Source organism: Callorhinus ursinus, unplaced genomic scaffold (assembly GCF_003265705.2).
Source record: "Callorhinus ursinus isolate GAN/ISIS: 27379988/994484 unplaced genomic scaffold, GSC_fseal_2.0 scaffold43, whole genome shotgun sequence".
Lineage (NCBI taxonomy): Eukaryota > Metazoa > Chordata > Mammalia > Carnivora > Otariidae > Callorhinus > Callorhinus ursinus.
In genome coordinates, this window is record NW_027397105.1 from 10,129,279 (window position 1) to 10,154,159 (window position 24,881).

The 24,881-nt window shown below is 46.6% G+C and overlaps 1 protein-coding gene across 20 annotated transcripts in view; it reads left to right on the forward strand.

Moving 5' to 3' along the window:
• The window catches only part of NCOR1 (nuclear receptor corepressor 1), a 152,794-nt gene extending 128,727 nt beyond the window's left edge, over positions 1 to 24,067 (forward strand). For 13 of the 20 annotated variants that reach the window (XM_025863922.2, XM_073881764.1, XM_025863921.2 and 10 more), the window contains 14 exons: positions 646 to 855; positions 1,312 to 1,461; positions 1,972 to 2,088; positions 4,868 to 5,033; positions 5,223 to 5,716; positions 8,463 to 8,591; positions 9,037 to 9,194; positions 9,348 to 9,571; positions 10,548 to 10,688; positions 12,572 to 12,714; positions 16,606 to 16,659; positions 17,137 to 17,358; positions 19,614 to 19,793; positions 21,209 to 22,315. In XM_025863922.2, coding sequence (XP_025719707.1) covers positions 646 to 855; positions 1,312 to 1,461; positions 1,972 to 2,088; positions 4,868 to 5,033; positions 5,223 to 5,716; positions 8,463 to 8,591; positions 9,037 to 9,194; positions 9,348 to 9,571; positions 10,548 to 10,688; positions 12,572 to 12,714; positions 16,606 to 16,659; positions 17,137 to 17,358; positions 19,614 to 19,793; positions 21,209 to 21,396 — 2,576 coding nt within the window. In that variant the 3' untranslated portion in view covers positions 21,397 to 22,315. Of the gene's footprint in view, positions 1 to 645; positions 856 to 1,311; positions 1,462 to 1,971; positions 2,089 to 4,867; positions 5,034 to 5,222; positions 5,717 to 8,462; positions 8,592 to 9,036; positions 9,195 to 9,347; positions 9,572 to 10,547; positions 10,689 to 12,571; positions 12,715 to 16,605; positions 16,660 to 17,136; positions 17,359 to 19,613; positions 19,794 to 21,208; positions 22,316 to 23,350 lie in introns of those variants that run through there. The other 7 variants (XM_025863934.2, XM_025863935.2, XM_025863924.2 and 4 more) reach the window with 5 other exon arrangements.
• Positions 24,068 to 24,881: the final 814 nt, after the last annotated feature.

The following is a 24,881-nucleotide window of genomic DNA, read 5'->3' on the forward strand; positions in this document are numbered from 1 at the left end:
GCACATGTTTGTGGGTGTTGTGTCTGCGGCAGCTTTCATGCTACAATGGCAGAGTTGAGTAGGTGAAGCAGACCATATGGTCCACAAAGTGGAAGATATTTACCATCTGGCCTTTTACAGAATAAGTTTGCTCATCTCTGCTCTGAACACATGCATTAATTAAGTGCTTATAGACTAATCATTTTCAGCCCCAGGAAAGCGGTTATTTGTCACAAAGTGTGTTCACGTGTATTTCCGTTTGGTTGTGTTGAATGGTCAGTACTACAAAAATAATTTGATTTTCAGATGCAGCCCTTGGAGACTTAGGTGAAATTATAATTAAGTTACGTGGCAAAGATCGGAAGTGCAACTGCTTGAGAAGTTTCTTAGCTCCTGTTCTACCAGTGAAAACGTTCATACTCCCACTGTGTCTTGTTTCTCCCCCCTTTTCCGTTACATCTGACATTAGAGTGTGTGTATTCATATCGCTGATGTGTCAGGGTCTGACATGCATCTCCTTAACTCCCTGTAACCTCCCACCCACACTAAAGCCGCATGCGCATAGTAGCTCAACAGCAGGAGCCTCACCTCTTTCTGTGGGTGGCGTTTAGTGAATGAATTTCCCCTGGACTGAACTAAATGCCTTTCTCTCGTTCTCGCCACCAGCAGCTGCTGCTTACCTGTTTCAGAGACAGCTCTCCCCAACCCCAGCGTACCCCAGTCAGTACCAGCTTTATGCAATGGAGAACACCAGACAGACAATCCTCAATGATTACATTACCTCACAGCAGATGCAAGTGAATCTGCGCCCGGATGTGGCCAGAGGCCTCTCCCCACGGGAGCAGCAGCTGGGCCTCCCGTACCCAGCCACAAGGGGTGCGTGTCTTGGCGTTCGGGTTTCCTAGGATGGGTTAGGTGTACCGAGTGTCAGTGAGTATTTGCTGAGTGAACGATGGAATGGAAGAAAAGGCAGCCCTGTCCTTGCCTCTGTAGCTTTTAGCCCTCGGAGGTAAAGTGATGCATCAAGATGGGGTGTTTTGGTGAACACTGACATAGCTGAACTATCTGAAGTCACTGTCTTACCAGTTTGCTCTCTCTTGGTAACCTGTCCACGCTTTCAGGTGACTCGTGTGGGGCGCAGGATTTCATAGCCTTGTGTAGATTTAAAGAAGGTCTTACAAAGTCATGATGATCTTAACCATTTTTATTTATACTGTATACAAAGTATCATTGAGTTACAGAGAGAAAGGATTTTAAAAAGCCGCGTACAGTTCTGTATCTTTAGAGAAACTGACATTTAACATCGTTTTATTGTCTTTGCCTTGCGAGCAGGAATCATTGACCTGACCAACATGCCTCCAGCGATTTTAGTGCCTCATCCCGGGGGCACGAGTACGCCTCCCATGGACAGAATCACTTACATTCCTGGCACACAGATTACTTTCCCGCCCAGGCCGTACAACTCTGCGTCTGTGTCTCCAGGTGAGAGACCAGTCACGCCCCCCTCTGCTGTGACCAGCGTGCCTGAGTGTTGACAGCATAGCCTTTGAAGGCGTTTTGGGCTTTCCCCCCATCTGTCTGTTGGTTTTTTTTTTTTTTTTAAAGATTTATTTGAGAGAGAGAGAGTGAGCAGGGGGAGGAGCAGAGGGAGAGGGAAAGAACCTGCTGAGGGTGGAGCCTGACACAGGGCTCGAGCCCACCGCCCTGAGCTAAAATCAAGAGTAGGATACTCAGCCGAACTGAGCCCCCCCAGCCGCCCCTGCTCTGCTGTGTTTCACTTAATATTTAGTAACAGTTCTTCTACGCCATCTGTCACCAGATACGCCAGAAATATCCCAAAAGCTTGTGTTAGGTGTCACTTGTCATCCAAGACTCTACATCTCAAGTTGGGAGCGTTTTGAAAAATTTTCAGTCACTTAAAAATTTAAAAGTTGTTTGTACCCGGCGGGTTGATGTTCTTGTCTTTAAGTTGCAGATTTCCGTGTCTTACAGGACACTCGACGCACCTTGCAGCGGCTGCGAGTGCTGAGCGGGAGCGGGAGCGGGAGCGGGAGAAGGAGCGGGAGCGGATCGCCGCGGCCACGTCCTCAGACCTCTACCTTCGGCCAGGTGAGCAGCGTGCTGTTGTTCGTGCCGTGGACTCTCCTTGGTAATCGGTACAACAGGGCATCGGGCTTCCTGTCGAGGGGGCTGCTGAGCTGATCTTAAACGCAGGAATCAGGAGACAGAAAGTAATCTCAGGCCTTAAGTGAAGCGCAGGTGAAAGTGCAGTATGCGAACTCTGAACAGGAAGCTGAGGTTTTCACCAGGAAGGCATCATTTTGATTTGGCCCCAGCAGTTGGCTGCCATTGGGCCTGAAGATCCTGGGCGCAGAGCTCAGTGAGGCTGAAAGCCCGAGCAAAGGCTCCCGGTCACGAAGATGCGCTGTGCTGTGGGGCTGGCGTTTGAGGAAGACGGCCGTACAAGGAGAAGGCCGGTGACACTGGCAATGACAGGTGCTGCCCTGCGGCAGGAGGAGGGCCTGGAGGCGGGTTAGAACCCTGGAGGGGGCGTGGGCTGGTGCCAGGAGCCACAGCGAGGCCATGTGGCCAGGCAGGGCCGGGAGGAACGCTGTCACCGTGCACAGAGGACTGGGCAGTAGCTCAGTGGTGGGGGGCGTGGGGGGGGGGGCGCGAGAAACAAGCCAGCTCTGCACGGAAGACAGAGCAGGATTAGGGAAAGGAGAGAGGGAGGAAGGGAGTTTCACCGTCGGACGTACTTTGAAGCATCTCTGGAACATTTGTTCTGACCCGTGGTAGATTTGTCATTTTGCGTTCTGTTCTGTCAGTAAGAGAAAAGTGCTTCCCGTGTCCATGTTGATGGACAGACAGATCTGGCCCTTAGGAGAAAAGACAGGCTGCGCACGGGGACCTAGGAGTCCCCTGCAAGGGTCGTGACTCTGGATGGGGTGAGACTTCCCAGCGGCCGGTGTGTGGGGAGGGGTGGGGCGGTCCGTAGGCGGTCCCGGCAGGGGTGTTAGAGGTGCAGGCAGAGGGGACCAGAGACTCGGCCAGAGAGGTGGGTACAGAACCGAAGGGTGTGAGGCAGGCAGGCTGTCACACTCGTGCTCATGGGGGACAGACCTCGACATCAGAGTGGTGGCAGTGATAGAGCAGGGGCCCAAGGCTGGTCTTCGTATTCGACCCAGGATTTATGTTGAATGAATCAGTGGTTGCAAAGCCCAAAGATACTGAGCTGTAACCTACTGTCTGTATATAGTAAAAAATCACTAAGTGACCACAAGAAATGCTTTAGTGAGTTGTGAGGTAGCAGCCTAATACTGATTATATGTTGACTGCATAATAACATGGCCATTGATTTAATTAAAGCATAACTTGGGTAGGAACTATATATTTTTTTGAGTTTTTTTTAAATTCTATTTTATGATGTTATATTAATCACCATACATTATATCCTTAGGGTAGGAACTATATTTTTTTAAAATGCTCATGATCACATTAATGAATAACATGCAAATTCAAGATGATATAATACCATTTTCCTCCATCAAACATTTAAAAAGTTGATAAATATTCTGTGTTGCCGTGTCCAAAGAAACATGGACTCTCACACATGGTCAGCAGCAGTGTAAACAGGGATAGTCTTTGCGGGGGTACAAAAACTTAAATAGCAGTGCCTCTTCTAGGAGTCTAGAAATGCTTGTATCAGCTGTTGTGTGGTGGGAAGGGGGAAAATGGCTGAGAAGCTTGCGCTAGGTGGTCCGTGCTGTGGGAGTAGGGGCGTGTGCGGAAGCGGCCCGCTCTTCTGAGGCCAAAGGACAGAGGAGGCAGAGAAGAGAGGGATTAGAGAGGGAGTTTGAGATCTTCGCAGTTGAGTGGTGCTGACCAAGTCCAAGCCGTGGCTGTGTTACGGGAGAGCTGAGGTCAGTGAACAAAACCATCTCAGCTGTTGGGGAGGCTGTTCGTGGCACTGAGTCTTGGGGGAGGGCAGCGTGAGTGACGTGTCCAAAGAGAGCTCGCTGAGAGGAGCCCTTCACTGGGCAGGGCAGAGGCGGAGCAGAGCAGGGAGAGCTGTGGCAGGACGAAGCTGCTCAGACCGCAGGCTGGTGGCGGTGTGCCGTGTCCATCACGGTACTTAGACGGCTGCACCGAATGGAAATGATCAGCACACCAGGGTCTGAGGAAAAATCTGAGAGATGAACTTGTCTGATTTGTGTGAGGACAGCCGACTCTTGCACAACTTGGGGGTTAGGGGCGCTGACCCCCCCCCCCCGCCACGCACTAGAAAATCCAGCCATAACTTTGACTCCCCAGAACTTAGCTTAACTTAGGTGGAGAAGAGATCTGTTCAGTGTCTGTACAGCTTCCTATTGACCAGAAGCCTTACAGGTAACAGAAACAGCTGACACATATTTTGTATCTTCTGTGTATCCCGTACGGTATTCTTATAGTAAAGTCAGCTAGAGAAAAAAATGAGAAAATCGTAAGGAAAATCTATCTACATCTGCTGTAGTTTTCACACCGAAAATCCATGTGTAGGTGGAGCCATGCTCTTCAAACCCCTGTTGTTAAAGGGTCAACCCTACGTCAGTGTTGGTGTTACTTTTGTTTCTCTCTGAATCAAGGTAGAAACTTGTCACATAAACGGAAGTGACAGTAACTGATAGTTGATGTTTTTGTTGCGAGTTACTGGTATGGTTTTATTATATCTTTACTGAGAAGCTCTTAGAGAACATACTTCTAGAAAGGCCAAAAAGCAGGGTATCCGGTTTCTTACCTTTTTTCTGTTTAGGAATATTAGGAAATGAACAAGCCCTGAATGTTGCTGTCTCTGGCTTCTTCCTTATGGCTTGTCTTTTCTTCTTCTTTTTTGTTTTGGCCTTCGCAGGCTCGGAACAGCCGGGCCGACCGGGCAGTCATGGATACGTCCGCTCCCCGTCCCCTTCAGTAAGAGCCCAGGAGACCATGTTGCAGCAGAGACCCAGCGTGTTCCAAGGAACCAATGGAACCAGTGTAATCACACCTTTGGATCCAAGTGCTCAGCTCCGAATCATGTGAGTCCCTTGTGCGCATTTTGACCGAAAGCGGCAGTCTCTGGCACATACCGCACACTTGCAAATGTGTGACCGCGATGGTTTGGGGATGTACGCTTCGTTGTTGCCGCTTGTCCTCCCGCCACCCTGGCACGTCCCCGGTGGAGCCCGCCCTTCACGGACTCGTGTGTGGTTTGCTTTCGTTTGCAGGCCGCTGCCCGCTGGGGGCCCGTCGATAAGCCAGGGCCTGCCGGCCTCCCGCTACAGCACCGCTGCGGACGCCCTGGCTGCCCTTGTGGACGCCGCAGCCTCTGCCCCCCAGATGGAGGTTTCCAAAACCAAAGAGAGTAAGCATGAAGCTTCCAGGTTAGAAGAAAATTTGAGAAGCAGGTCAGCAGCAGTTAGTGAACAGCAGCAGCTAGAGCAGAAACCCCTGGAGGTGGAGAAGAGATCTGTTCAGTGTCTGTACACTTCTGCAGCCTTTCCAAGTGGCAAGCCCCAGCCTCATTCTTCAGTAGTTTATTCTGAGGCTGGGAAAGATAAAGGGCCTCCTCCAAAATCCAGATATGAGGAAGAGCTAAGGACCCGAGGGAAGACTACCATTACTGCAGCTAACTTCATAGACGTGATCATCACCCGGCAAATTGCCTCGGACAAGGATGCAAGGGAACGTGGCTCTCAAAGTTCAGACTCTTCTAGTAGCTGTATGTATCTCAATCTGAGTTTTGCAATGTGATATCTGAGTAAAGAATTACTTTATTCTTTAGGTAAAGCAGAACAATATGATATAAAGAAAATCCTGATCTGAGAGTAAATGTAATGGAAAGGTTCTGTGGGTTAGTAGTGCAAAAAATGTCTCTTCTGTTTGTCATGATTATTTAAACTTCAGAGTTTCTTAAGTATGCCTGTCAAAGTATTTTCCATGGAAACACTGTGTCCCTTAGAGAGGTAAAATTGGAAAGTAGACAGGGCAGAGCTCGTGATCATTTTTGGGCATCTGAAAGGTCAGAGAGGCTACCAAGGCCTCTTAAGAAGCATTTTCTAGGATGAAGTTCAGTATTGAGGTTGATACCCCAAAGTCTCTTACATCCTTTTTCTAACACAAATTTTTAAAAAGCAAGACCACTGAGTTACTGGTCATTGGTATCTACATTACCCTTTTTTTACAAGCTGGATCTTTAAAAATTTTTTTCATATATGTATTGGTCACTTTTATTCCTTCTTTATGCATATGCTCCTATTCTGTGCTCATTTTCTAAAATTGTTTTCATACGTTAATTTTTTTAAACTGTTTTTAAATTCTGTTTTAATTCCAGTATAGTTAACGTAGAGTGTTAGGAGCTTCAGGTGTGTAACATGGTGATTCAGTACTTCTGTACATGACTCGGTGCACGTCATGATAAGTGTACCCTTCATCCCCGTCACCGATTTCCCCCAGCTCCCCTCTGGTGACCACAGGTTTGCCCTCTCTCGTTGCAAGCTGGATTTTGATCAAGTCTGGGTAGTCATTTTGACATGTACCCTGTTGAATCCATAAGAGTTCACAAATCTACAGTAAAATGCTGGAAGAGTTACTTCAAATATATTTTTAACGACTGCCTAAATTCTGTATGGAATTCTGGAAGGAAGAATCGGGTATTTAAGCAACCATCTGCTAATCCTTGAAGTAATTTAACCATACGTGGGCATCTCTCTGTTGTTTTTGTTAATGAAATTGAGGAGAGTTGAAAAGTTCTTATGCTTCAGCATGCAATGTGTAATTCTTTTTACCCCCCGTGCCTACTTATAATCTGTTTCGGTAAATATCTACCCCATGGCTGAGCTTTCTGGAAAGAAGGGGGCAGATTGGTAGTCTGCTGTGTAGACAGAAAACTTCTGTTCGCCTGGGAGTATGAACATCTGCAAAATAGATATTACGCATGCAGAAAACTTGCTAGCTGAGGAGGATCTGTCGTTGCAGGAGCAGGCCTGGAGGGAGGTCACCAGCACACCTGGTGACCCCTCCAGCCTGTGGCTTATTGGCCGCTGGGGTGCACGGCTCTAGTCACTGGCTAGCATTCCCTTTCAATTGGCATCACAAACCAGACTGTGCTCTAGGAGTCTGACCTTCAGAAGGTCTGAAAATAGGTTTGTCGTCTTTTCTGAGTGGGGTTATTTTTTTTATCACTGGGTAAATGACTTGCGTGGAGTCCACAGGCTATTTACTGTTACTCAGTGTGGTTTTCAGTTTTTCCCTTCAGAGCCCCTCTCCCCCTGAAGGTGAACACAGTTTAGCCTCTGACTTTCCAGGGACTGTATATTGGATGTGGTGACCAGATTTAGGGCGCTGGGAACATAAACAGTGATGAATTCTTGTGGATACCAAAGTCACCAAGTAGTCTAAATTACTTCGAAAATAGTTAATTTTAGTTCCCGAAAGATCATTTCCATCCCAATCACCAGGTTTCTGTCCTGAGTGTACCAGAACCCAGCTAATTGCAACTTGCATGGCCTGGTGAAGGGGTAGGAAGAAAGGGCTGTTCGTTGGGTACTGGAGGATCTCGGTGGGAGCCTGTAATAGAGCTTATTCCGAGCTTCTATACCTGTGTCCAGGGCCCACTGACCGGTCACACTTGTTGATCCAGCCAGTCATACATGGACCCTTTGGGCCTCGGACAGTTTTCTCAGATTCTGCAGCCTGTAGATGCAGAGTGCACTCTAGAGTCAGAAGGTTCCAGACCAGGAGGTTCCATGTGTCTGTCGCCTTGCTCTGAGGCCACGGCAGGACTGTGAACAGCGGCTGCCCACCCCCCCACCCCACCCACCCCCGTTGCATCAACCCTCTGTCAGTTTTCCTGGGAACTTGCGCTTAGAGGGGCCTTCTCTGACGTGGGCATCCTTTCCCAGGGGGGTGAATTTTCTTCTTTTCAGACATTCCCTACCATTTCTGTGTATTTTCAGTGTAACAGTGCTGAGAAATCATTTGGAGTAATACTTTTTGTCTGCAGTAATCCAGTGATTTGTGAAAATTATTATATAATGTTACTTCATCAGTAGCTTTAAAATCATGATAATGAAGCAGCCATGTAGCCTGAAAGTTTTTCTAAGAGTCCCTCAGAATTTTAATCATTGGAAACGGTGAACTGTGGAGATCTACTCTCTGATTTGCTCCGCCTCCTCTGAGAAGTGTCCTTCCTGGTGGTGGTGTTCGCGCAGATCTGTTCCCTAGCCTGCCTCACCTCAAGGTCCTAGAAGCCACACAATTTCATAAAACCCTGTTCCCTACAGAGACTAGGAGCCTGAGGAAGCCCTTGTGGACCACTGATACCAGTGCATTGAGCTGGTTCGTTTTTATCATCGAACGTTTCTGAGAATAAAAAACAAAAATATGTGAATAGGTTTGAAGAATTTGGACTTTTGAAACTTCTCACAGGATTAGTTTTAAAATCAGATTCTTTACTTTTCTTAAAGTATCTTCTCATCGGTATGAAGCACCCGGCGATGCTATTGAGGTGATCAGCCCTGCTAGTTCACCTGCGCCGCCCCAGGAGAAACTGCAGGCCTATCAGCCAGAGGTGGTGAAGGCAAATCAAGCAGAAAGTATGTATTTTTTAGCCACCAGGTTGACCTGTTTTCATATCTGCACCTGGCATTTGCTTCTGACCATCTGTCTGGACCGTGTTAAGAACGAACTGGTTTGGTTTGGTTTTAGAGTAATCTTATAGGAGTCTGCTTTAGAGACATTTAAAGCTGCACTGATGGAAAGTTGGTTTTAAGCTTTTATTGATCACTCCTTTGTTTACATTTAATGATACAGGAAATCATTGATATTTCGTTTGCCCGCTTGTGCTTTCACAGTTCATTCTATACTAGTCCTGATTTCTGTCAGCCAGCCAGTGTTTTTCCTTTCGAAATTAAGATAATAAATTCTGCTTAGAGACAGGTATCACGTCCCTCGCATGTGCCCCTGAGTTGTGTTCAATCTTTGATGATGAGTGAAAGGCCGGGGCATCCCTGAGTAAGACATCCGTCTGTCCTCCGTTAGGTGAAGCCAGCAGACAGTATGAAGGGCCATTACATCACTACCGACCCCAGCAGGAACCACTGTCTCCACAACAGCAACTGCCCGCCTCCTCACAGGCCGACGGCGTGGGGCAGGTGCCTAGGACCCACCGCCTGATCACACTTGCTGATCACATCTGTGTAAGTTATTCTGTTAATTTTTCTTCTTTTGATCAACGCAGAAGGCACATTTCACAGAGAGAGAATCACAAAAAAGATGTCCAGGTTTTTTATGCTACATTTTTTGGCAAGTACTCAACGGGTTTAACCAAGTCCTTCTTTTTTCATTCACAGCAAATTATCACACAAGATTTTGCTAGAAATCAAGTTTCCTCACAGCCTCCCCAGCAGCCTCCCACTTCTACATTCCAAAACTCACCATCTGCTTTGGTGTCCACACCTGTGAGGACTAAAACATCAAATCGTTATAGCCCAGAATCCCAGTCTCAGTCTGTCCACCATCAAAGACCAGGGTCAAGGGTCTCTCCAGAAAATCTTGTGGACAAATCCAGGGGAAGGTATGGTTTTTATTTCAAACTCTATGTACATTTCCCAACAGTAAAACAATGTTGTTTTACTGTTATTCTCCACAGATCCCCCCCCCCCCCAGATAGGGGATTCATTACTTAACACCTAAAATTTATTTACCTTCATTCCTTGGGAGATACAAATGAGGGTTTTCCCTCTATGTTCTTGGAATGTTCACTGTCTGGGCAATTGGTATGATCTCTTTTTAATGTCTATTCAAAAGTCAAGTCTTTCCATTGAAGGGAGGTGATAGATACTGTTTCAAGTTTGATAAATCAAGAAAAGTATAAGATTTTTTAGAGTTTTAGAGGTAACCACCAAAGAACTCAAAGAAAAATGGTCAAAAATGGCCACCTGTAAAAATTGGATGGGGTTGATTGGGAAAGTAGGTGACAGGGCATACATCCATTTATACTCAAAGGTCACAGGTGGCTCTTAAATGTGTAATCACTAAGCCAAAAACTTGTTTTGGTCTAAACACTATGTTTCTCTCACACTGTACTTACCAACATGGTAACCAGAGGAAGACCATTAAATTGCAGAGCCCTACAGGGTGTAACTTGAGCCTGTCTGGCAGGTTCAGGGTTCAGTTTGGTACTCCAGTCCTTTCTCTCTTAACTTCATGGGGAAAGACCTGGTAAGCAATGAAAGCCTGGAGGGCTCGCCGGAGTAGCCGGCCAAGGGCAGGATGGCGGGGTGTGGTGCTGAAACACACAGTGGCCTTGACCTCCCGGTGGAGCACTGCCTGTCCTGGGTGCTTGGCATGCGTGCGCAGATAAAGCAGTGGCAGCAGACTTTTTGGTAACCAGGTATATAGTGAAAACCTGAGGCGATTTTTTTCTGATTATAAACTAGCAACTTTTATTCCTTCTCTTGAGTAAGTAATGAGTGAACCAGTTTCTGTTTCAGGTAATTTGTACTGGGCCCTAGGAGCACACTCTAATGCTTTCTGTGTTACAATATTAGGCCTGGAAAATCCCCAGAGAGGAGTCACGTCCCTTCCGAGTCCTACGAGCCCATCTCCCCGCCCCAGGTCCCAGTTGTGCATGAGAAACAGGACAGCATGCTGCTACTGTCTCAGAGAGGAGCGGAGCCCGCAGAACAGAGGTGAGCAGCCAGCTGTGCGTCCCGGACGGCAGCTCCCGAGAGAGAGTGAGCGAGTGTGTAAGTGTGTATGTATGAGTGTGTGAGCATGAGTGTGTGATGTGCTTCTGGTTTTCCTTAAGTCAGTGCCTCTTCTCCCTCTGCTTGTATGTTACCATAGGAGTCTGGAAGGATCCTGTAGTCTCTGTTTTCCTAGTGATCTAATGCTAGTGGATTTTATTTTATTTTATTTTTAAAGATTTTATTTATTTGACAGACACAGCAAGAGAGGGAACACAAGCAGGGGGAGGGGGAGAGGGAGAAGCAGGCTTCCCGCTGAGCAGGGAGCCTGATGTGGGGCTCGATCCCAGGACCCTGGGATCATGACCTGAGCCGAAGGCAGATGCTTAACGACCGAGCCACCCAGGTGCCCCTAATGCTAGTGGATTTTAATGAAACAGTGATACTTTAATGATTTCTTCTTAAGCCTTTCTAGATCTGTTTTTTAAAAAAAACTTTTTTGTCCATGTGGTCACCCATTGATCCAGCCACTCTGTGGGCTGTACATGGAAGTAACTGCCTCACATGTTTTCTTATCTGTTTCTTACCCGACCCCTGTGAATTCTTAGATTTTTATTCCTGTCTGCATTAGCTGCCTTTGATTTGGCTCCGACCCAGTCCACTTCCCCTAGAGTGCTTTGTCCAAAACTCATGGACTCAAGCTCCAAGTCATGTAGGTTGGCATTTGAGTTCCTCTGTGAGCAGGTTCTTGCCACGTCTCATTTCTGCCACACCACCCTTCCTCTCTTCTCTTTGTCCACTACCAGCTGCTTCCTGTCCCCAGAACGCCTTTCAGTCCCCGCGCGTGTGGTTTCCTTAGTGTACGGCACCCGCGATGTTCTGTGCGGAGAATCCAGGATTTGCCCGTGGTCAGATAAATGGGGTCCAGCTCTAAACCAAGGCCTCACTGCACAGCTAGTGCATTTCTTACAATGTATTCTGGGTTATTTATGTATCGTACATATTCACGGCCGGGCAAATAGATGTTGGTACCTTTCAGTGAAATGAAGAAAAATCCATTTTTGGAAAGGGGATTATGTTAAATTTAATTACGTGTTTACATGTTTTCCCTTAAGTTTGTGAGTTTTTTGAGGACAGGGCCACATCTTATTTTTCTTTCACGTTTTTGTCTCTCTTGACATATAGTAGGGATTCTTAAGTTTGAATGAATCCACATGACCAGATTAGGTTATCACCAGCCTTCCACAGTTCTTGGCTATCGTCTGTGGCTCTAGCTAGACCACCGGTGGTCTTGAGCTGTTAAAGGAAACTTGCTTGTTTAAAATGTGTTAGTACAGGAAGCTGTGAATGGATTGTGCAATTTTTTACATGAAGCTCAGCTCATCTGGTGGGAGGCTTGAAATGATTCTGATGGAAGCAGTTTTATTTCTGCACTGTAGCTCTTCTGTTGAAGTCCACAAGGTTTGATTGCTTAGCTATGAGCTCTTGCTATTTTATAGGCAAGTAGTGCCATTAGTTTTAATTTATTGTACTTCAGAGTAGTTCGGCTAATAGGACAGTTCTCGGCCTATGTGGCGGCTGTAAATATACCCGTGTCTGTGGTTAGGCAGATGGCAGCGGGGTGGGCTGTTTCTGAGTTTTCCTGTTAACATCATTTGCTGCTTATTCGGTCTTTGTTAAGAATCTCTGTCCTCGATTATCTCCATTCCTGTCCTGATTTTTTGCGAGTGCTAGTATTTGTTTGTGTTCTGAAATACGATGTAGGGTTGTCACCACAAACACGAGATGGGGAAGTGGTAGTTTTCCCAAATACTCTATGGGAGTCCCCAGGGTTAGGGGCACATGACGAAACAGAACTAATAATAGACATGACTGTGTCCCCACAGGAATGATTCCCGCTCACCGGGGAGTATAAGCTACTTGCCTTCGTTCTTCACCAAGCTTGAAAACACGTCACCCATGGTTAAATCAAAGAAGCAGGAGATTTTTCGTAAGTTGAACTCCTCTGGTGGAGGTGACTCTGATATGGGTAAGTGGGATTTCTTTCATGAATCCCAAAATAAAACCTGCATTGATAATGATCTCTCCGGTGTTGCCTCTCATGCAGTCCTTGAGTTTGCAGGCTCTTATAGGCGTCTGTCCAACCACATTTGAGCTTAAAGTTTCTTCTCAGATGTCTGCCCGTGCATGAAGATTGCCTGCTAGAGAGCAAGAACTTGCTGCTTTCTGAAGCTGCCCATTTTCTCTCTGAACAAGTGTGGGGCCTGGGAGACTTTTCTTCTGTGGGGCTGGATCAGCTCTTCGCAGTTTACCCACTGGTCTTAGTTTTATCCATTCGGGCCTTCTCTACATGACCTGTCCTCCACCATTTGAAGACAAGTCATGTCCTTCAACTCTTATCTCTGGAAACATCCCGTTTCATCTGCTGTTCATCCCATGCTGGCTCCCATCTCAAATGCCCTCCACAAAAAACCACTTTATTTAGCTCTGCCTTTCAGTAGGTTGTGAGTAGTGTGGTATGATCTCCCCCCAATGCATCACTTAATATTAAGGGAGTCTAAGACTGTATTAGCGTTTTTGGCAACCAGTACATAGTGAGGTTATTGTGCACTTAATACCAGTGTAAATACAAGGTCTCTTTCAGTGTGTTGCTCTTGACTCAGACCTTTCCCTTGCTGTACCTTTGTGGTTACTAGCTCCAAGTACAGGCCAAGGCAGTCTGTGCTCGTGCTGCGTGGCTACTTTTTCTGCCCTAGCACGGTCTTTCTGGATCTCAGTTCAGTCATTCAGCATTCATCCGCAAACATGATCAACCTGCCATGAATCATAATGGTAGCAAACAGCTGTAGATTCAGAGAGAGAGAGACAACTCTTGGCACTTGTAAGCACGTATAAACTCATTCCATCCTCACAACAGCCCTGCGCGCTACTGTGCGTGCCGGCTCCACGCTTCCGGTGTGCTCGCTGGCTTCTAGGGGTTCTATACCTACAGCGTCGCCACCCGCATCGCTGGTAGAGCCTCCGTAGGATCGAGCTCTGTGCCGCGCAGACCTTCCCTCTGGGGCGATACGTGCGCATTCACTGGAAGCTTCCTCGTGCTCTCTTCCTCAGCACTCACTCGCTCGGTCCCACTTCTCCATTTCTTCGTCAAGTATATCCCGTGATGCAGCGAGAGCTGGTGGATCCGGGTAGTCCACAGTCTGCCTTGTTTCTGTCCTCTGCGACCGCTTGTCTCCTGACCCTGTCACAAGCAGCTGCGGGCTGTGAACCCCAAACTGCCAGGTGGATGCGCGTCTCGATCTGACCCTTTGTGATCAATAAAGGTTGAACGTCAGAGAGAAAAAGGGATGAGCCCAGTGTCAGTTATTGCCTGTAAACTTTCTCTTTTGAAGGGGCAACAAATCATATAAAAAAGAACCATTTTCGGATACTGGCCGGCACTGCTCTCAGTCTTACTTACGGATGATCCTGTTTAAAAAAATTATGACATTTTTCTGTCTCGTCACTGGTTTCATCTGCTATTTACAGCGCCTCAAATGTCACCAACAACAGTCTGGTGCGCTCACCCTTAGGTTCTCTGAGACCCCGGACAGGAGTCTGGCTGAGCACGGAGACGTACAGGGTCTAGAATCGTGCCACCTTCGTGTCGTTTGCCCTCATCCTCTCCAGTCTTGGTCTTGCCATTTTGGTGGGGAAAAACATTCTTGACAGGAAAATGCCCCGTGACTTGAAGCAGCCTACGTTCTAGTTTTGTCTTCTGTTTCCCATTGTCCTCAGGCAGCAGCTCTCTTGTTCATTCATTCATTCGGTGGTTATTTATTGAGCCCGGGTCCCGTGCTGCATGCTTGTAGAATGACAGATGGTCTCTACTCTGAAAATGTGTAATGAAACAAGTACCTCACTTTAACACAAGATAAAATTGGTGAACGTCTTAAGGCAAGTACTAACAAAATTGCTGGAGGGTTGCTTTGATTGCCAGAACTGCTGTCCGTTGTGGAAAGGGACAGTTAAGGCCCCAGGGCACACTCAGTCGTCCTCAGGAAATAGGACTGAGAAATCCAAGCCGTCAGCAGCCAAGACCACTTTGTTTCAAGTCTGTCTCTCAATTCAGCGTGCCCGCTGAGGACATCAGTGACTTTATTCTTCAAAAACCGTTAATGCTTTAAAACTTACTTTAGTTGACCTCCCATGAGCCATTTCCCTCTTTCAGAAATATTCTCTTCTCTTGCTGTTCTCCCGTGTTTTTCCTCTACTTCTCTGGCCATGTGTTATGTTTCGTCAGCAGCTCAGTCTTGCTTTGCCTGGCCCTTGGGTGCTGGTTTGCCCAGTGTTGTGCTCATGCGATAAAACCCCTGATTCATGTCATCCACTCTGGGAGTTTAAACTGTGTGCTGAGAGCTCCCAAACTCCTAGCTGGACTTCAACTTTTTCTACTAAGTTTTACTTAACATACCTTTACAGGCTTCACGTCTTCTCGAATATCTGGCTTCTGAAATGTGTAACACTGAGTTAACATTCTCCCTCTCCATACAGAGAAGCCTGTTGCCCCTCCTCCCCTGCCACACTCACCTCCACCGTGGCTCCGCTGTCACTCTCTGGGCCTCGTCCCCCTTCCTCTTCCTGTCAAGCCTGCCCCCCAAACAGCTCGCACATGCCGCTCTTCCTTGCTCATTTCTGAACAGTTACCATGTTCTCTCACAAGCTGGCCCATCTCTTTAAACCAGGGGTGCTCACACTCTGGTATCTGCCACAGTCCCTGGAATGCAGGCCTCAGGACTCTAGCACTGTTACTGAGGCTCCCCCGGAGATTCTGTCCTGATGGCCTCAGGAAGAACCACACTGAACTGTGAGCTCCAGAGGTCAAGGACGGAGTGCATTTTAAGTGCAGGACCTTTGTATTCTCGTTGGCTGAAAAATGCGAAATTGTCTTTATCTGACCATTCTGATCAGTAGGAAGGTGATTTTTATTATGATTCAACTACATAACTGTTCAATAAATATTTGTCGAATGAATGAATGAGCCCTATTCCACAAACCTCTATGAGGACAGCGAGGCTGTATCTGTCACTTTGTAAGTGTCAGCTGACCCATAAATAGGGAGACGGTCCTTATTTTGTAAGTTCTTCCTGGAGATTTCTCTCCTCCTCCTGTTGCCAGTGCAAAGCTTCCCTGATCAAGAAAATTAGTTACGGGGCGCATGTACCAAGCCCTTCTCCAGAGCCTGGTCTCCTCTCCAGGGAAGGGTCCCTCCTGCTGCAGATGCGTCCCCAACGCCACATCCTTCCCTGGGACCTCCTGTTTCGCTGCCCACTTGCTCCCCACACTCTTTTCTCGGCTTCTCAGCATCAAGTCGGAGGTTGGGATGAAAACACCGTTTGTGTTCTGAGATTCCTCCCGTTTCTGTGCTTTATACGTAATTCCCAGGCTGTCTGCCTGGCGTAAGATTGTGCCAGTGACAGACAGATGGCAGGCTTAGCGGGAGTCTCTGCGTCATCCCGGGAGCGTGAGAGTAGTCCGCAGTGACCCACAGTCGGGAAACCCACGGTCATTGCCGTGCTCTTCCCTCCGGGGTCTGAGGCTGGCTGCCGTTGGCCAGGGTCAGCGTAGGCCCAGGTCTGTTCCCCAGCAAACTGGCCGCCACCTCTTGTTGTTTCTCCAGCAGCACAGCGTCTCTTTCCCGCTCCTGGGGAGATCGCTCCTGTTCTCATCTTCCTACCTCATCCAGATTTTTATTGCCAGAGTTCCTTTTTTAAAAAAATAATTATTTCTTTCACTTTATTTTCACTTAACTGGTGAAAAAACCAGGTTGAGATCATGGAAAATAAAAAGGTGAATTTCACTGGAGGGTTTTGAGACTGTCTTTCTTTCAGCGTGTATGGTTATCCTGCCTCCGCTAACTTGAACGTTTGTTTAAATACAGCAGCCGCTCAGCCGGGAACTGAGATCTTTAATCTGCCAGCGGTGACTGCCTCAGGTAAGCGTCCCAGCGCAGTGTGTGTGCGCTGCCAGCAAATTCAGACTGGGTCCCCGCGGCACACTGGGCTGCTGCTCCCGGATGCAAAAGGGGAGAAAATTGTGTCAGTCAGCCAGGGAGGACATAGCAGCAATAAAAAGGGAGTTGAGATTCAATAAATACTTGCTGGAAAGAGAAATGAACAGAGACTCAAAACCATTAAAGAACAGTGTAGAAACTAGGGAGCTGAAAAGAGGAAGAAAACTGTTGAATCGTAACTTTAATAAAAGTGAGGGACTGATTCATTCAGCACAGAGAAAAAAATACCCTCGAGTCCTTATCGGTGGACAGAAGTGGCCCTTGCGTGGGCCCTCAGTGGTGCTTTAGGCCACATGCTGTGTGTTCCATGGGCCGACAGCCTCTGTGGGGGCTGTTCCTTTCTGTTTCTTGGTCTGCCTTTCAGAAGTAAGCAGAAAATGTGGTGCTTGTCTCTTTCAGGCTCGGTTAGCTCTAGAGGTCATTCTTTCGCTGATCCCGCCAGTAATCTTGGTCTGGAAGACATTATCAGGAAGGCTCTCATGGGAAGCTTTGATGACAAAGCGGAGGAGCACGGAGTTGTCATGTCCCAGCCTGTGGGTGTGGTGCCTGGCGGCGCTAACACCTCCGTTGTGACCGGTGGTGAGACACGGAGAGAGGAAGCGGACCCGTCGCCTCATTCAGGTAAAGTTTTCACTTTTGTGCTCTTCTGCTGCCTTTCCCAAGAAAAAGCCAAGTTGTAATGCTTCACTAAAAGATGTCACCTCTCAGGGTCTTAGTTACTTACAAAAAGTTTGTTTGTTTGTTTTTAAATCCTGCTCAGACCTTTTAGTAACATGAACAGAAACTTTCAAAGGACGGAAATTTTTACACAGAACGTCACTATTCAGTGTTGGGTATTATTTTTGTTTGTATCTAATCCTTATCTGGGTCGGACACATTTTAATTGTAACACAAATGCAGTTTCATATTCTGCTTTTGAATAAAAAAATAATAGTGATAGGCTCAGCATAAAAGAATTTTAAGCCATAGAATAAAGAGTAAGGAAAAAAAAAACCTTCAGATCACATCATCCAGAAAAAGCTAGTATTCTTTTCTGAGAAGCATCATTCTAGAAGTGTCTTCTCTGTATAGACACATAAAAGGACAGATAGACATTAGAATGAGATCATTCACACATCCTGGTACAAGCAAGCACACAGAAAACAGCAACTGTAAACTTCCTTTAAACACTTTTTTCTTAATCTTCTGAGAACTAATATCTCTTGTGCTTAAAAATTTCCCTGCAGGTCCGAAGTATTTTCTAGTTTAGGGTTTTTTTTCCCCCCTGTTGTCATCAAGCAAAGTATCTCACTAAGGTTAAGAAGATCAAAGAGATCAGAGGTGTTGGTTTTGGGGTTTTTTTTTTTTAACCTACATACATGAATTTTAGGACAGTATGGATTCACGTCCTGCTCTGAAAGAGGAGCGTGGTCTTCCCCCCACCTCCTGCTCTTAGGTCCTGATTTGTACAGATTCAAGTGTGCGTGTACTTGAAGGCCGTGACATTGTGATTCTGGTTGTGTCATCCTCCTGCTGGGGCATCTGCTCTGGTTCTCACGGCCCTTTTCCTCGCGGAGGGTGTTGTACTCGCAGGCTGTTCACACTCAGAAATGTCTTCTTGCTGCCTTTATATCTGAAATGACAGCATGGCACTTTCCTCGGAACATCCCGTAGGCACGATTGCATTTCTTTCTGGGCGTCAGTTGTGTAGCAGTCAGGTCGGATGGCCTCCTGTTTAGCAGGCGACAGTTTATCTGCCTGAAGAGTCCTCTTCTCCTCAGTGTTGATCAGTAACTCATCCGTTAGTGTTCGTCCTGTGTCAGGTCTTCCTGATCGTAGCGAGGCTCTCTGCATCTGCGGGTTGGTTTCTATGCTCATGGAAATGTTGTTTTCTTTCACTGGGCTTTCCGTCTCAGAGACACAATGACATTTTTGCTGGCTAGTCCCCGTCCTCTGTAGTCCTCTCGGTCTCTTCCTGTTGCTGTTACCGTATCCCATCTTCCCTTGGGGCTCTGACCCCTGCCGTATTTTGTTCCCCGAGCTTTTCACCTCACCCTTTTTGGTTACCGTCTGTACTTTGAGCTCCTTTTGTAAACTGGCTTCATACGGTTTGAAGTTTCTATTCGTACACGAAGCACCTTTCCCCCTCATCCTAGGGTATTCTCTTCCTTACCATCAAGGACTCGCGCTGTTCTCTTTGCAGATAGTTCAGGGGTTCTGTAGAAGGCGTTCTCCCCACCTTCTTCTGTCCACCGCTGGACTCGGGGTAAAGCTGTTCTGCTGGGGCTGAGGAAACCGCTGCTCACCTGGGCTCTGATCTCTCGGGAGATCTTTTTAATGTTTTGTTCTAGAGAGGGGTATCCCACTCCTGTGAACTTCTAGAAACAGAGCCTGACACAGAAAGGGCCAGCAGCGCTTGCCAAGCTTCTGCTGGGCTGCAGCAGTGCCACGAAGGGGCTTCTGTTCCATTTTTTTTTTTTTTTTTCTTTTGACATAAGATTTCCTTGGGGTTGTATGAACTCCTGGCTTCTCTCTAAACAGGTGGGCGAGGAGGTAGTGAGGATTTACGACTTTTGTCAACTTGCTTTAATTTCCTTAGCTGCTTCTGTGCTCTGAGGCCAGGAAAGAAATGACATTCCAGAAATTTTGTTTCCTGGATTACATGTTTTTAAGTTTATGGCACGAGGACATACCCTTTTTGCTTTAGTTGCTACAAGAAAATTCTGGCTTTTCAATATTACTTTTTTAACTTCATGGGGTACTAGGATCTGGATTCTTCATGCTACCTACCATTCTGCTTCTTTCTCTTAGCATTATGTAATCATCAGCATTTTGGTAGGTTTTTAAGTTGAGAACATAATTACTCTGTGTCAATAGTTAATTTATTTCACTTTTAGGAGGAGTTTGCAAACCAAAGCTGATCAGCAAGTCAAACAGCAGGAAATCTAAATCTCCTATCCCTGGGCAAGGCTACTTAGGAACTGAGAGGCCCTCTTCCGTCTCCTCTGTACATTCAGAAGGGGATTACCACAGGCAGACGCCAGGGTGGGCCTGGGAAGACAGGCCCTCTTCAACAGGTGAGGAACTTACTGCTAGAAAAGGAGTCTTCAGGTGATCCTTATCCGAGCCTTGGTCAGTACTTCTTGTAAAATCGGAAACTTTGGTAACCTCACCACTCTGTCAGTAGGCTCCACTTTTCAGAACAGAAACTGAATGCACAGAATCTTAAAAATTTAAAGAATGCAAGGTGTGATTACCAGGAACCAGAGGAAGAGCGCAGGGCTAGGGAGTCTGGCCTTTCAGTTCCTCCCTGAACCACACCTGGGTGCAGGGGGCCACTGCCACGCGCCGCCTGGAGCCTCTCATATAGACATTCTTAGAGAAGGTTCTTAGGGAAGTACTGAGAAATCAAAGTAAGAAAGGGGAATAGTGTGAGAACCCATCCTCTCTCTCTCGTAGGCTATGTTTACACAGACTGATGAAAACAGTATCCTAGGATATTAATGTTTCCCATTTTGTGCTTGCTGGTAAGCTTTTTTTTCAAACCTAATAACCACAATAATGGTAGTCCTGAAAGGGAACAGACTTTACTTTTTTTTGTTGTTTAAAAAATAAAACTGGGGTATATGGTGTAGATTTGAGGGTTTCACAGAATCACAAGCCATCTTTTTTTAGAAGTGAAATACACGTCAGTGGAAAAAATCTGAAATGTGCTCTCCCCCTTAATTTATGAGTATATAAATTTCATGTGGATATTTTATCAGCATAACTGAAGGCCTCTGCTTGACGAAATTCTCACATCACATGCAAAGTGTGTACTAGTTTCAGAACTTCTCACCTACACCAATGATTGTTCTCCTATCACTCTTAGGGAAGCAATTAATTCGTGAAACTAATGACTTGATAAAATGGTACGTTTTTGATTTTTAGAGTTTCTTAAGCTGTAAAAGGCTTTCCAGGGACAATGGAACAGTCAGGGTAGTGGCCGAAGGTAGAAGTGCCCTTGTTAGAGTCACATACCCCTCTTCCAGATCTGGTACCTGGTGAGCTCCAGCGTATGGCCCGCGTCCCGCCGCCCCCAGACCTTCGTCCTCAGAGCACTGTTCTCCTGCCTTTAGCTCTAAGAGTCCAGTAGTTCTTGGGGCAGACTCTTAGGGCTTAAAATGCAGTAGTTCTACTTGGGATTCTCCACAGAAACACCCGTTCTAGACTTCACACACAACTCAACCCCGAGCTTTCTTTCATGTCCGGACTCAGCAACACTAAGCTGGTGCTTGTACTCGGGTCACGCATCCTTTCTAGATTCTCACTGCTGGGGGCCTCATCATAGGCTACACTGTGTCGTGAAACCTCGGCCCTTGCACATGGTTTCATCCCGTTCTTGGTGCCACAAGACCATTCCAGTAGAACAGTCGCGTCTTCCTCCGTCCTGTGAAGTTGTGTGGGACAGCAGCTGTGCTCATGACAGTGAAAACACTTTTTCTTTCGTCAGGCTCAACTCAGTTTCCATATAACCCTCTGACTATGCGGATGCTCAGCAGTACGCCACCAACACCGATCGCATGCGCCCCCTCTTCCGTGAACCAAGCGGCCCCGCACCAACAGAACAGGATGTGGGAGCGGGAGCCAGCCCCGCTGCTCTCCGCACAGTACGAGACGCTGTCCGATAGTGACGACTGAACCGCCCAGGGAGGGGCTCTCGGTGGGGCCGGGGTGTGGGTCGGGCAGCTCTCGTTTCGGTGGGGTTTATTTTTAACGGCGGGTCAAAAATCTGACCTCCTCTGACTTGTGCCCAGAGACTTTGAGAGCCTGGACCACGGGTGATGAAGAAATGATGAAAAATTTATTTGGAGAATCAAATGGGGGGAGGGGTGGGGGGCTGCATTTGCTCCAGGCAGTTCGGTGGAGTCTAATAGTGGAGGGTTGAAATGTAGAGTTTTTAAAAAGTGGACAATTCCTGTTCTTACATCTGTTTGTAAAGAAAACCATAATGTCTTTAAATCACTCTTCTGTAAATAGATGACCTTTTTTGCAGTGTTTCCCCTTGCTGTAGTATCTGAGTGTACTTATGTTCAAATCAGCGCATCAACTTTGGGGGTAATTTTAAGAAAACAAACTCCGCACCTATCTTTTTAACCCTTGCCTTCTAAACGACCTCATACAGCCCAGTTACATAATGTTGGCTGTCACGGGCATTGTACTTTTATCCAGTTTTGTTTCCTCTAAATTCAGATTTCCGGTGATGTTTCAAATCTTGTGGAAATGTTTAGATTTTTAACACAGACCCTAGCATAAAATCTGTACATTACGTTATTAGGGTCAAAGGTAAGAGAAACTAAATTCTGCCATACTGTAAATTTCCAGTGCAGGCTTTAATTTTTTTCAATTAGTAGCACTGAAAAAATATTACTGCATGGGTATGTTATAGTTCAGGTTTTAAAGTTGAAAAAAAAAAAAGGCTTCTGTGAGGCATCCCTCACTGTTATGCACACTGGTGACTTAGCCACGCCCCTAAGTATTCTTTTCCTTCTGCATCTGATGCAGAACAACAGAGCTTTTGTTTTGAAATAAATTTGACTACCCTGTCCATAGCCACATAGATCATGTGTGATTTAAGGCTCTTGATGTCTCAGGTTTCAAAGGAAAAACTAGTATCTTGTCTTTAGGTGGCTCGGTATTGGCTGAGTTAGCAGGTAACTGATCTGTGTAGAATGTTCGTCTGTTCGGTTCGCTGTGTTCTGTATCCTAAGGCCTCACGGCGAACGTGCAGTTTGGTTCCTGCCCGTCTGCCACGCGCCAGGGCTCCATTTGATTCCTTGGGGGCGAGAGTTTATTGCTGACTCTTCATTTCACTGAATCTCAAGGAGCAGATACTTCAAAAGAGTGAATTTTAAACTAAGTATGGTACTGGAGGGTCCGCTTCATCCTTCATAACTGCTTGTTGAATTGTGAGATTTTCCTCCCATACAACTTAAGCATAGCATTGAAGCATCCTTCTGTAGCAGGAGGACAGGGACCGTTTCGGAAGGATGCCACTGAAGATGAGAAAGGGGAGAGACGGAGGGCTCTCCCGATGATACAACTCAGCACTTTATGGACTCAGTAGATCTAAACTTTTTAACAAAAGTCCTCAAGCCTCTAGAGAAAGCAGGGGCCCCATAACCACTGACTGAGCGCCTCCTTTGTAATGCGCGGGTCACAGGTGTGCCTGAGACCCTCACGTGGCCCTTCGCCCTGGGGGTCGGATCCCTATTTTGGTAATGAGGCCACTGGCTCAGGACCTTGCCCACACAGTCCAGTAAGCGACAAAGGCCACGAGTCCACGTGTGTCTGAAGTTCACGCCTTCACTCCTGTTGCTATTTCACTCCCGGAGACTTCAGGTCCTCACGATAAACCTTAGAGCAGGGTGAGTGATCCGATTCCTTCTACTTGGAAAGTTGGTACTGCTTTTATTACACATACACAGTAAATGTTCTACATGACAGTTACTATCTTAGATATCGTTAATAACTTAAAGTGTCAACAGACCAAAATGAGATGATGATAATGCTATTTTTCTAGGACCCTGAAGGTCTGAATCAGAATGGTTTTTGCGAACATGTCGGCTGAGAGCCTAACTTTTTACTTTCGCAGTTCCACTTGAGGACCCCTCCCGCCCTGCTCCTCACAGTGCATGTGCGTTACCACTCCGCCTGCCACGGCGTGGACAAGAGCTAACGCAGGACCATTTCTTAGTGCAGAACATGGAAAGGACAGAACTCACACATGGCTTACCTACGGAGCAAACCGTCTGGGAGGGTGGCCGTCCACCGAGGCAGGACCGGAACGGCACCGAGAGGGACCGAGGATTGGCGGCTGGCGGCTGTCAACCCAGGCATGATGCTCTACGGGCTGAGATTTCAGTGTTCCGAAGCTGCCTCCTTATGCATGAGTGTTTAGCACCCCACAACTAGATGAAGGTCTTCCCGATGCTGTGCGGAGCAGTATTCTGACAGCCAGGTTTCCAGTGCATGTTCATGATTGGAAGTTTCCTAATGCTTTAATTTTGGTATGCTGGTTCCATTTTTAAGATATTTATGCCCTGAAAACTCTGGTGACATAGTTCAAACAAACTACACTATTTTTAACAACTCACTTTTGAATTCACACCAGTCGGGCCAAGGGGCCGGTCCTCCTGCTTTGCTACCTTGTTTTTACAACTGTGCAAATGAACTTTCTTGGAAATACCCACACGAAGAGACTGTCTTTCTGAGAACACCTACAGTTTTTCCAGCACCGGGATGGGACCATGAGCTGAATCATTGTGGAGGATCGAAAATTCTTAAATAAAACCTGGAGTGACAAACCTAACTTTCAGTAACCCCTGCAATTGTGAAAAGGTACAAACATTCTCAGTGCACATGGTGAGTAGTTGACAATAATTTTTCAAAAATCAACCAACCAATAAATTAAGACTGGGTTGCACTGAAAACCTGATTTATATGCTATTTCTCATTAGACCTGATTAAAGGAGCTAGCTGGCTGGTAAGAGATGAGCTTAGCAGGAAGAAATTTACATCTGCAAAATACTAAATTCTAGTTTTAGTCTAATCCCCGAGGATTTGGACCTCAAGGTTTCTAGTATTTTGTTTTCTTCTTGACTCTAGTAAGTTACTTCTTGTGAGAAATTCAAAGATTACGGAATACATACAGTGTTGTTGTAGAGTCTCTAGTTTATTATGAAAGGATTCTTCCAGTATGTACACAGGAAACAAAAATATCTGTTTATCATTCCCACTCACACCCCCACCCCCAAAGGCTTACCAACAGTAGTGTTCCTTCATGGCACCTACAAAAACTGCCTTTCCCCCAGGCAAATGGCTCTTTGCAAGACTTCGGAGGTAAAAACATCCTTCTACCTAGCTCATATGTTTATACTTTATGCACTCTGAGGCAGTGTGGTAAGGCGCTCTCAACACAGTAGTCTAGTCGTTTAAGGTGACCTGACCACGTACGTTCTCCCACAGCTAAAGGAGAATCTCATCGGTCCCCTACTTTACAGATGAGGATCCTGAGACCCAAACACAAAAGGCCAGAACTAGGATCCAGATCAGTGACCCTTCTACTGTACCAGCAAGTACATGTCAGAACCACTGGGGAGACTTCACATATTGTACTTGTAAGG